Source organism: Pogonomyrmex barbatus, unplaced genomic scaffold, assembly GCF_055798465.1.
Source record: "Pogonomyrmex barbatus isolate J1 unplaced genomic scaffold, ASM5579846v1 scaffold3, whole genome shotgun sequence".
NCBI lineage: Eukaryota > Metazoa > Arthropoda > Insecta > Hymenoptera > Formicidae > Pogonomyrmex > Pogonomyrmex barbatus.
In genome coordinates, this window is record NW_028297127.1 from 7805676 (window position 1) to 7819157 (window position 13482).

The window sequence follows — 13482 nt, forward strand, 5'->3', positions numbered from 1 at the left end:
ATGAACTTTAACATTTCTGCAATAATCATATGTCATATGGTATTCATATCTAATTTTTATCGAAAAATACGTCTTTAAACGATCTCATTTATTGATAAAAATATGAATACGGACTTGAAATATGAATAAAACGCTTGAGCTATTGACGAAATCACATTCGTCAAAGCGGATTTAAAATGTGGACGCCTTTCGAAAGAGCTTCAGTCCCGCGCGGTGCGAAACAGGCGCGTTTATTTCGCAGAAATGTATTGCTGACTTTGAGGTTAACGACGAGGAACAGAACGGTCGACAATAACGCGATTTATGTGAAGAGAGGATCATAAGTGCGCCTATGGAGACGCAATAAAAAGGGGCTCACAACGCGAAAATTGTTCCTTATCGCGCGCGCGCGAAGGGTTGTCGCTGGAAGGACGATTCGGAAATGGAGAAGATTAGTGAGCGGAGGCGGGAAAGGAGGAAAAGGAGGAAAAGGCGAGAGACAAGAGGATGGTCCGTGGACGAGGTGACATTGCAATGCCCCGAGCCACCCACGATTGCACGGGGTGTTCAACCCCGAAGAGGAGGAGAGTCGCGCGGAGAGCGACTAGTTACCGATTCAGTCTTATCTGGCTTTTCGATTTCCGTCAATCCCCCGTAATAACCGGCTTTTTCGCGACCCCGGAGAAAATCCTCGCGGCGTCGATTATTCCGTGAGTTTTCGCGCAATTAAAGTGACAATTACAGTAGAATTGCAATTGCATTCGCCTGCTCGCAATCGCGCGCAAGTGAACTCCAGGCAGTCGGTTTCAACGAGTTTCATCGACTCGTAAGATGCGTAATTGTGGCGTTAAAAGCTCCATGAAAAAAATGTTGTAGACGATCTCCTTTTCACATTCGCATTCGTTTTACACCTCGTCACTGAGACTCACGTCATCTTTAGTGTTTCAATTAATCAATATATTATAATATGTTTAATATAGTAATTTTTTTATATACAGAAACCTTTGCGGAAAACGATCTTTGGGATGTTTGTATGAGAGAGAAGTAAAATATAACGAGACCATTCGGAAATCATCTAAAAGTTCAGCAATTAATTTGGAAATGACAAAAATATGCGTAGTTGCAAAATACGATACTTAGTGACTGAAATTTATGGTAATTCAGTTATTTGTGTCATATTCGTGATGCTCGATATCAGCCGTCATTCGCTCGCTCACTCAAGAAAAGTTCAGTCCGCATCATTCTCGAATCCCCTATTTGAATTTACATAAAATGCGTTTGAAGAAAACTTCCTCGGAAAAAGTTACGGCCGCTTTTCTTTTGATGGATCAGGGAAAATTTGTGCGTACAACTGTCGCGGTTTCCAACAATCTTACTTCTTCGATGCAGCGGGACTTTTAGTAGAGACTTCGCTTTATCTCTTCTACTGACGAACTTCTTCGAATTGTACTGAATCGCGAACCTTCTTTCCGTTGTTCCATGCTTTCAACATTGTAAGAAATCAAAGAAACTCTCGTGTAAAAGTACCTGTGTTTCCAAAATCTTCAGTCTTGTAATTGATGCAATTAATATAATTTTAGATGTAATATTTAGTATATTAACTCGTTGAATACTCAATCTAATTTGCTTACTTTTAATATTTATATATTTACATGTATCTCTTTTTTAGAATATATTAGAATATTAAATTCAAATTAGTTATAGTTACACAATTATAAACATTATTCACGAATTTTACATTATATTCAGTCAGATATAACGCTGGTCAACATTGATTAGCGCGGCACTCAACGTGTTAATTATATACTAACCATGCTACATAAAGACATTGCTACATAAATCAATTTCACGACACAACATTTTTATACATCTATACTCCTGTATTTGTTGATTTATAAAATAATTTTCTGTTGCATTTCAAATAAGAGAAATAATATATCATCTGCCGAGTATGACGACTCTGTGTAAGAAGATATTTCTTTGAAAATCGCTAGAGTTAGTAATAATCTTCGTTGATTATTCACTTCAGCATCTATTTTGACGTGTCATTGATTCTCAAATGTAACAATCCGCTCTCTCTCGGATGACAATCCGAAGTCGGTGGCGCTGCATTACAATGGGTACTTTGCTGCACGATTTTCCTATTTACGAGCGACGCGTGCAATCCGCGTAAAAGTCCGGGCTCGTTACGACGGCGTCGTATAGTCCGACGCATAATGGTAAAAATTCTAAGCGAGTGTCGTGAATCCGCGACAGTGGTGGCATGACCTCGAGGAAAGGGACGCGATCGCGTGTGTCGTTACCCGCTTAACGATTATCGTCGCTTCTTGAAGAGGCTCCTTTTCGTCGTCGTCGTCGTTTTGGTCGTTGTCGCAAGAAAAAGACGAGAGAGAGAGAGAGAGAGAGAGAGAGAGAGAGAGAGAGAGAGAGAGAGAGAGAGAGATACGCACGGAAAGCCGCAGCTACGACCCCGCAGTATGCTCGAATGGGATCCGTAAAAAAAGTATAGCGAGCCCCATTGGACGATCTTAAAGCTCGCGATGTATCTATTACGTCTGTCACAATTTCCGGCTGGAAGCTGCGGAAGTTCGGAAAGAAGTTTCCGCGGTTGCAGAGGCCACTTCGTCCCAACTTGGTAATAGTTTTATGACTTTTCGGGCTTATGGGGTCGAGCCCCGGTGCTCGCATCGAATTAGTGGCCTGGGACCTCCGGGCTCTTTTGAGTCCCGAAATGCGGTGACCTACCGCGAACAAAGCTCATCCAACGTTTCCTGGGGTCGAAATGATTGTACAGGGTGTTTCACCATCGATTTCGTTGTTTTCGTTCGCGAATTTCCATACTTTGATTACGAGTAGACGTTTCTTCCATTTTACCGCGTGAACTTTGATTACAAAAAAGATAAAAAGGCAACCCTTTGTTGCAAGTTTTTTGAAACTATACTATATGTAGTATCACGTGTTAGTTATTTACAGAACGTTATAAGAACAAAATTTTATCTTTGAAACGAACCATTTGAAAATATTATACAAGGGACATAAAGTTTCATTTAAATGTATAACGCAAAATATAATTGTTTAAACTATTACTATCATTTTTCTTATATATATATATATATAAGTATACAAATCTTCTTTGGATATGAATAAGATGGCTTCTTCTTTCACAAAAAGAGATACAAAAGTTATTAGATTTTAAGCTCAGGAATCCGTTTTCCAGAACATTTGTCTTTTGTGACAAAGCATTCTCCCGTCTTATTCTCGTCTCAAACCGATATAATGATATAATGTGATATAAGAAACGGAAAAGCTTCTCTGACGACGCGATATGTTTTCTTGTTCAACGCACCGAATTGGGATTTCCGTATTGATTGCGCCTGTCGCAAAAGAAGCATGAAAACACTAAGCTCCGGATCTTGCAGCGAAATTGATTATCGACAGGTCCGGCGGACGATATTGGTGGGCAAAAATCGATTTCCGCGCAACGGATACATCAATCATAATCTACTTACCTCGTGTAGCTTTAATCACCTAAATCGATTCGACAATAGATGTGCAGCCGCGATACTACGTACATACTTAGCGAGTAATTCACCGACCGCAAGAACTAATACGCAAATCCTGATTACTGCTAGATTACTGATAGATATACTGGTATCTATATCATTTTAACGCGAGTCACAGGATACAGAAATTTCAAATATTATAAGCGAAAGTAGAAATATATCTAACGTCAAACAGAATAATTGATAACGTTCTGAAGAAGTCAACAATGACGTCATGACGTGAATTTTTAATTTCTCGACTTATTTTACAAAGGTATATCCTAGTCTAGAAATTATTGTAAAAGTTTATAAAAATAAATTACTGATGAAATTTTTTGAAGATTTTTTTTATATGGATTTCTAAAACGTTATTCAACAAATTTTTTTACATTTTTTCCGTCTAATAATTCTAAGAAAGTATTCACTCTCTCTGTAGTTCTGGAACACCCTAGACATTTCGTTTCGACCGAACGCAGCTTGCAGCGTGTAAAGGGGGAGTTAACGAGAGGAATAAATAAACCCTGCTAAGGTACACGGAAAGAGATTTCGCGGGCGTGTGGGTGATCAATATAGCCAACAGCAGAAACTCTCGAAAACAAACGTTTCTTTTTTTTTGTTGTTCCAGCGGGTAACAACGTGAACGAGCCACCTATCCTGGAGGCCGGGGGATATCCCACGGGCTTGCCACTCTCAGAATCGACCAAGGTCGGGACAGAAGTGTTCGTCCTGAAGGGCCACGATCCCGAAGGATCGCCGGTGAAATATGGCATACAACTCACGGACCATTTCGTCGTCAACCCGCGCACCGGTGTCATCACTCTGGCGAAGCCGCTCAATCGCGAGGTAAAACATCAATCAATTTAGGCGACCTGCGTTCTTATCGAAGGGAGAATTTGCATGCAGATTGCACATAGTTTTTATTTGAGCGATTTGCTTACCGACCCCATCTCAATCGCGATACTCTCTCAGTTTGTATTATATAAATATTTTACGCACGACTTCACCGTCATTTATCCTCGACAATGTGTTTTTTTTTATTTTTATTTTTTTTTTTTATTTTTCTCCTATTAAATCTTAAACTTGCCTCTGAAAGAATTCCAAATCAAATATTAAAAGCGATTGAACAGAAGTGGTTCAGTCAAGTTTAAAGTTCTAAATAAAAACAATTTAGGTTAGTACAATTTATAGAATTTTTTTGTCTAAATTTAAATTGGAATTATCAGCTTATTGGAAAAAAATCGGTAATTAAAAGACTAATTAACCAGAATTGTCGCCGAAGCTGATTACAAATTTATTCATCGGACCAATATCTCTACCATGCTCCATTCTTGTTAAATTCATCTTGTTTAGGAGAGTTTCCTGTAGTACATACTATATTTACGTCACTTATACTACTTATACCACTGTAAAGTAAACAGCGTCATGAATACTGCTTATGAGGTTCATGCAACTACTTAAGCGTTAAGAGGACACGCTTGACGTTCGTAGACAGTGTCGTCTTATCTTCAGCACGTCCCCATATACCAAAGAGGAAGGGAACAAGTAATTAATTATTATCAAACATACTTAGCAGCAAGAATATCAAACACCTGACATTTAATCAAGCCATTGCGCGAAATAGCATAAATTGGATAAAAATAAAAATTCACGATGTATTTCAACCGTCGCGCGTCGTGATTAATTCAGGCCGACACGAAATTATTAAGCAAATATTGATTCAATTCGTTTTTCATAAACTTATATTCGTTAGAGATTAACGAGGAATTATTTATGTCATTAAGCCGTTCAACGGATCAATTATTCGTACATCCTCCGTTTTCGCGACACGGTTCAGCAAATGCAAGTCTCGTTTTTTTTTATTTCTCGTGTTTTCGTGCAGAATATATAAATCTTTTATTTTCGATCCAAATTCATTCCATAATTGTCGAAAGCTGTCTTTCCATTTAATTATATTACAGCCCTATTATGTATGTATGTATCGATCGTCAGACATATTTCTTTCGCAAAACCACCACATAGGATCGATAATACAATACGCCGTGACGTATTCATGTTTGACCACAGGAACAGCGCATCATTGATTTAGCGTTAATTATGGTTGTAGGCCATATCTCCGAATCATAAATATTAGCGTGGGAACGATCGATTTGAGTATGCTGTGAGTTTGAAATGGAGCCGAACACAAATATCGGATATGCAAATTTTCAGTCTTCAGTACGATTTCACGATAATTTCGACGCATTTCGGATCTTCATGTGCATTTTTGCGCTTTCGGAGTAAGCGTATTTTTATCGTCGCCGACGTTAGCTGTTACATATTCGTGCCACCAGAGAGAGACCAGTCCGCGGGATCGGTTGGCGTTTAACGGCCGCGAATAATCTTCGCCAGACACATTCGTGCGCATTCTCGCGTATATGCGCCTTTAGCACGCGGACAGAACACTCTGTATTCTGGACGACGTCTTCTGAAATAATTCAAAAGGTCTACATTTTTAGACCTTCGCGTTCTGATCGCGTTCTCGACAAAAATATCGTCGCCGCGAATTACAAACGATTTCGGCGATATTTCGCGCGAACCATCTGCGCGTCGCCAGATTCATCTCCGATTTGCAACAGCACTCGATACGGTCGTCATCAATTCGAAATGGCGAGGGAGGGGGGGGGGGGAGGAGGAGGAGGAAGGGGTGGAGGGAGGGGCTGTCAACTTCGAGCGCGAAACAAATATCGGAAATTTTCCGTCGCCGAACTTGTCCGCGGTGAATTCCCAGCCGCGCATCCGGCCGCGTCGCAATCGGCTGCGTTTGTGTCCGTGAATGCAATTAATGCGATTACGATGTCCCGAGGACATAATGCGACTGTCGCGCGCGCGCTCGTGGATTTTCGTGCATTGACCCATCCTTCGGTCGGATCCTCCATTGATTTAATCTAGCTAAATAGGTTCTGGTTACTCTGTAACTCGCACGTGCCCGCGCTGATTCCCGAATGCGCGCGTGATGCAATAGGCGCATTAGGCGAGACTGACGTCCCACGTCTCTTTCCACGAGCGAAATTAATAATCATGGTTACATGCATGCGAGTCCGATCCTTTTCGTAACGAAAAGCTCCGCAATTATCGAGCGAGAATAATATTGAATACGCATACATTTCCGCGTCTGCGACGCGAGTTTGCTAGAAACAAAGGTCATTTTGTAAATTTTGTAAATTTTTCCAAAAGTAGACTTTGTTACGCGTGTTACGGTATTCTGATTTTTCTATCTTACGGTAAGGTAGAAAAATAGTCTTCTAAATAGCAGCCAAATGTATTCTTCCATACGAATGAGGAACGCGATTTCTCATGACGGCGGAATCGCTTCTGTTCGCGCCAACCACTTGTCGCGTACTGTATTTATTCCCGTCGTTAAAGATTCGGGAAACCGGCGACTTTCTCGTCTCCCAGGGGCGCGTCGCACCGTTGATGGGTCGAGGTCGTGAAAAATTGGCGACGATAAAGTTCGTCCGAGGAAAGTTTCGAGGTCTCTGGACCGCAGATACGTGCGATACACTAACCGACAGCCGATCGTAGATATACATTTGGAAGTTCGGAAACCCGAAAGCCGTTCGTTTGCGTCAGGTTTCATCACGTACTTTCGCGAACAACGTATCATTCCTCGAGACTCTTTTGGGCCAAGTCAATTCAACTATCGACGTCACTTAGACGCATGAATTTCTGAATTATCGCAATAGAATTATAACGCAATAAAAAACAGATGAATATTCTATCTATTCTATATATTGAAAAACGAGAAAAACAATAGTCATTTTAAATATTGTTGACACAACATATTTAATTTGTAACTTTCTATTCTTCGCTATTATTTCTTTCTTTATTTATTATTTCTAAATCTAATACGTTTTACACTTTTTGAAACTTGATATATATTCTTATTAATATTTTTCATTTACCTGATATTTTTATGTTACAATCTTTTTTAATTTTTTTCATTTATATATATTAATTTGTGCGTATATTAATACTATATACGTTTATTTATATATTATTGATATTAGTAATATAATAATATGATATTATTTTTATATTTTATAAGCTGTACATTTTATTAATGATCAAATGTTTATTTTTAGCCGTACATCTATGTGCTATATAAATAATTTAGATTTTATAACAAAGAGAAATTTACGCATCTGAATTTAACGGAAGGGAAAAATTTGCGAATTACAGTGCCTCGAAATGCATGACGTTCGCACTCCACGAAGAAAAAATTAGCCGAAGCAAAAAATTAGCACGGCGCAAAATTCACTTGAAGTTACAGTGTGAGAAGGTTCATTTGAATACGTCTAATTATCTGTTGGGTGAAAAAAAGGAAAAATAGAAGAATGGAAACCCTTTTGCTGAACTCGCTCCATAGTTTCTCATCTAATGACGAAAAATTCGTGCCTCGCGTTTCACTGAAACGGTTCATTGGCATATGGCTCGAATCTAATTATTATATCGCTTTACACAATGCGAAAATCACGAACATTGTACCGTCGAAATGTTCACCGTAATTATGTGCGAACAACTGCATTTGTTGCGATTGTTGTTTTCGTAATAATGGTGGAATGATTACTCGCTCTGGCTTTACGTGGAACATAAATCGACAACAATTGTTTCGAGCTGCGTTTATAAAAAATATTACTAAAGTTAAAAAGCAAAATGTGTATTAACGAAAAAAAATTGTAACATGTAACAAATGCGTATGTCAAAAAGGCCGCGCTCATACTACGCGTAATAACTATTTAGTCAGAAACAATTAAAATTAATTGCTTTTGGTGGGAAAAAAAAGTATCGCGCGATAGCGAGCACGGGCAAATCGATTATCTAAAGCTCGCTCGTTTGGTATCAACATCGGTATTCCTCTTTTTTTTTTTACATTTCGTTCCTAGTATCGTATTTTCGTGCTTTTTTTTAGTAGTGTATCGGTACGCGAGTCTTTTGATTGCGGCATCGAAATAACGGGCGCAAAAATCTCGGCATTCGTTGGGATTAATCGAAACCGTTCGCCGGGAGTACAAAGGCCGCAGAGAAATCGCCAGTTATTTTGATTCCCCTTTAGTTTCTGATGGACAGGAGCGCATACGAAAACAAACGTTTCGCTAACGTTGTTTTACCGAAACAAATCGAAGTGGAAAATCGCGACGCTGCCGCAGAGCGCTTGTCGCTCGAAGGGAGGCTCACTCCCCCGTTCGGACCGCATGATCGGATCCGATCACGCGAATTACCCGATTCTCGCTTCTCGCGAGGAACAGGTAACGCGTGGCGTTATCCGTATAACAATCGCACAAACGCGAACCGAAAGCGATTATCGCACACGGGGCGTGCGCCCGCCGGCGGACCTCCGAGGGTTTTCGCGGCGAGCTTAATTACAGAAATATCATCTTCCCCCGCGAAATGGGAAATGATGGGATCGCAACGCGCTACGCATCGCGCCATCCACGGTTTTCATACGGTATATGGATTTTAACGGGGGACGGATTTGCGAATTTTTACGCGCGGCGCATAGAATCGCGCAAAATATACTAACCGTTATTATCTCGTCGCGTACGAAGCGTCCGCGAAATTGTATTGTGTGTTATCGCGCGGCGACTCTCCATATATATATATATATATATATATATATATATATATATATATATATATGTATATATACGTGCCATAATGCGACGACAGACTACACAATGCCAGACTTGCCCTTCTCAGCTACTCGCAAGATCGTTAATTACGGTCTTCTTATCGAGGAAGGCTGAAATAATACAGTTGTAACACTGCATCGCGGATAAACGGCGCCTGCGCTCCCTTCTGCTAATTTGCGCCCTCGTTATCGAATTTACGCAAAATTATTCCATTAATTATACGCACTGTCTCGAAATGTCATTAAAATTAAAACGATGCATTTCAAAATACTCTGCATAAATGTAAATCTATTTCACATGTATAGGTCAGAAAGAATGTCACGGAAAAAACAGTTTGCTGAGAGTATCTAAAAATTGAATACAGAAGATTCGAAAGTAATTTTGTTAAATTATCGAAATAATTATATCAGACGTTCAATTGATTATTGTCAATTGAATATCAAGCTTTTATCAATCAATGTTATCATTACGTTTAAGTGTCTCCCAATAATAATAATTACTTTCAAATCTCTATTCGACCAAATTTGTAGATAATTCAGCAAAACTTTCCATGACACGGAAAGAGGTGATTAGACAATCGATATTAATACTTGACACGCGATAATCGATTTGATCGATTCGCATTAATTATCCTCTCTATGAGAGCTGGCCGACCAATTACACGAGGGCTAATATAAATAACGTTGATAGCCGCGGATAAAGCATGGTTGTGGCCAACGATGTCAACCATATGCAAATACATACCGCGGTCGCGCTCGCGACGGTGACAAATCCGGGCCTGTCGGTTGTTTAACAAAGTTTTATCGCAACGTCACATGTTATTATGGCCATTCACAATCGCCATTTCTCTTCCCCGGGAACGCGTTTGTCAAACGCTCGAAATGAACGGATCTGTACGGAGCAATAAAGATAACTGCTAATTCGGTGTTCGTTCAGGCACGCTATTGTTGATCGAGGCCGATCGGATGGCAACTCGATTACATCGTGAACAGCACGATATTTCCCAATCCGAAGCGACGATTGAGATCGATCTCGTCGCATCAACGAATCGACTATCGGTGGAACGTGAACATGCTACTTACGCGAATAGATATCTACCTGCGGAATAATTTCAATTTAAAGCTGACGAGAACCGTCGAGGTCCACAAATTTGCCAAAGTATCTCGAATTAAAATCGGATCCGATATACATAAAGTAATTATAAAGTTTTTGTTTAAAACTTTAAATTTTCATAACGTTTGTTCTATATATATATATATATATATATATATATATATATATATATATATATAGATAAAATTTGTGGAAACATTAAACTTGTAATTCGACGAAGTTTATATATTAAGAGCGATATATTTGGAAATTTTTCTAAAATATATTAGAAAAAGCGGTCATTTTTTTAGTTTATTTCTTTCTGTATGAACTTATTAAAATTTAAAGCTATTTACTTAATAAAACGTCTCGTCTTTAGATTTACAAATTAGGATAACTAATATAATTTGATGTACTACTATTAGAAATCAAAAACGAAGTATATTTATAGAAGTTTCAGTATCGTATTTCGGATTGGATACGTAATAATGTGGACACATTTAGTAATGACGAGTCCAAGAAGAAATTATATAAAATATGTAAAAAAACTGAAATAAAATCGTTTGTTACACGTTACTTTCGTTACATGTAAAATAGAAGTTAGTTGAAAATTTAAAGCTGCACAAAGATTTTATAATAGTTCCTTGTTTTCTTCAACGCATCGATTATTGTAGAGCGTATTTATTATTAGTACTATTAGTGTCAACATAAGAGACTTTCACCTATATAGTTATGTCTAAACTCTGCAAGCTTTACAAACTGTAGCGACTAAATTGAGAAGCGGCACGACGATACGATTAAACGTTGGTATTTAATATGGGTTACAGCGGTTGTAATATAACAGAGTCGACTAATTAAGTACTAAGTCCTAACTTGCGACACGTGCATCGGTCGTTCGTTTCACGACGAAAATGACATCGTAAATTAATTTCGAAATTCGCATTTGCCGGAATTCCATATTTCTGTATGCTTCAAATGAGTAAATGCATTTAAACATATTAGCTTTTAATTCTTATTGAAATATTATTTTCTGTCTATCAATTATATAAAATATTACCTCGTGCATTATAATTTTATTATATTCTATACGTAGTCGTAAAAAAAATAAATATGTGACGAAACTGTGTCCTCAAATTCATTTCAAATATACACATTATTTCAACAAAAATTTAATTTCTCAGGTTTGATATTAATTTTAAAAAGTCGTGACTTTAAAATTTCGTATATTATCTTAAAAAATTGGAAAATTTTGAAGCGCGATGATTTCTCTCAATATTTTTACTATGAAAAAATGAATCCCGAGATCGTTGGAGAAAGAGATTCAAATTAAATAAGTTTCATATATATACACACAGAAACAATTATAATAATTTCACTCACAGATAAAAAGGCCATTCAAATTTCTGCCCTATAAGAATATAAAATAAATTTCGAATCCTCGTACAAATATCGATAGATCGAGAAATACGAATAATTAATTACTATTTTGGAGAACAAGACCGGGAGGGGGGAAGGGGGGGAGGGCAACAAGAAGGCTTGGCGGGTGGCATTCGCTTTCGTTTGAAAGGAGATGAAATGAGGCTTTTCTCGGCCATAAATTTCGGCGCGTTTATGCAGGGACGTCTTTCCCGTATAAATGAAAAAGGTGAGCGCGAAAAGAATATGGATGGACTTTCCTATTTCAAGCACGTAGCGATCGTAGCTCTCGACTTTCCAACTAATCCCGAAGCGAAAAGAGAGCGCGGATATACGAGAGTCGAGGGGGAGGGGGGGATTCGCGCGAGCCCGAGATTTTCGGGCCTGGTGTCAGCCGGTGCATCGGCTTCATATTTGTTGCCGAAGTGAAAAGTAGCATACGAATGGCACGGCGCCGCGTGTCGCGCTTGTCTTTGACTTTCGGGGGGGGGGGTGACCCGAAATGCCTTAAAGATATCCAAACTTGGACTAGCAGGTGGAGACGCCGTAAGTGGGGTTGGATTGCACACCAAAGGGATCCTAAAGAACATTCATAAAATTTCAAGAAAAAAAAAAAAAAGAACGTGCAAAAGATCGGAAAACTTCGGTACGTCCTCTGTATTTGTTCGCATTTTTGCATTATTTTATTGATCTTGTACTGGAATAGGCACAAACTGTAAAATAAATTTAGAGGATATTGTTAACTAATTTCTCCATCCCCTGGTATTAAACGTAAATATAAAACGACGAAATTAAACATGCCTGAAGAAGATTATTGAATAAATCGATATTTGAAACTGTATGCTGGTGCTCTTGATTCCGAAGAATGAAGTAGTTATTACAGTGATATAAGGATATCGCACAATTTGTCCTTTGTCGAAAGGAAGTAGTCTGCCAATAACTCGCTTGAGAGGAGACTCTATCCGGAGCACTGTATATTAAAGCACTCGAAGGAAAAAGGAAAATCGATATTCTATAATTGGTTTGATATGCGGTCAGTTATTCTGGTGGCGGTATAATTTTATTACCGCCCGCATGCACTATGAAGTGTATGATCTAGGTAAAAACGAAGCAATTTATTTTAATGCAGATTTTACGAAGAAATTCGTTATCGAAATATAATATCTATCTGTATGAATCTATTTATATCTATCCGATGTGAGATACTTACCCCTTTAATTTAGTTATTATCCTGTTATTTCCTACAAGGTATTGTAAAAGAAAAAAAGCAGTTTCTGTTTTTATAGAAAAATTCCGAACGAATGGTCTCAGTGCAGGTGCAGCCAAACTTAAAGATGTGTATTAAATAATTAATATCTAACGGTGAAGAAAATAAGCGAAATTAATGAACGTTTTTACTAATGTAAGAGCAACAATTCTTGGATAGGCATAAAAAGTCTTTGGGGAGTAATGTTCGAGCGATGTTGTTTGAATTCCGTAAGAGATTAACGACCTTCTCGTGCATCGCATGGCAATATTTTTCTAGCAATCCAACTGCAATTTAATCGTATTCCCATTACGAACTTTTCTGGCTCCAAAGTGGAAGAATGGCTCCTTATCCCCGAAGTCGTTTCGATCCTCGAGTCTGGCGAAATAAGTTCCAGCCGTAGATTACGCCTAGTAATAGCCAAGTTTCTTATTTCCCTTCGTTATCGACGCATTATGCGACCGATTAATGGATACAGCGTGGATTCCATTGTGCCGCTGGAACTTTTAAAATCCGTGATGTCGAACGTTCCTCGTTA

General features: G+C 38.6%; 1 protein-coding gene across 5 annotated transcripts in view; it reads left to right on the plus strand.

Moving 5' to 3' along the window:
- Cad87A (cadherin 87A) overlaps positions 1–13482 on the plus strand; it is a 178697-nt gene that overhangs the window by 133943 nt on the left and 31272 nt on the right. For all 5 annotated transcript variants that reach the window (XM_089079860.1, XM_089079861.1, XM_089079863.1 and 2 more), the window contains one exon: positions 4147–4364. In XM_089079860.1, coding sequence (XP_088935986.1) covers positions 4147–4364 — 218 coding nt within the window. The remainder of the gene's footprint in view (positions 1–4146; positions 4365–13482) is intronic.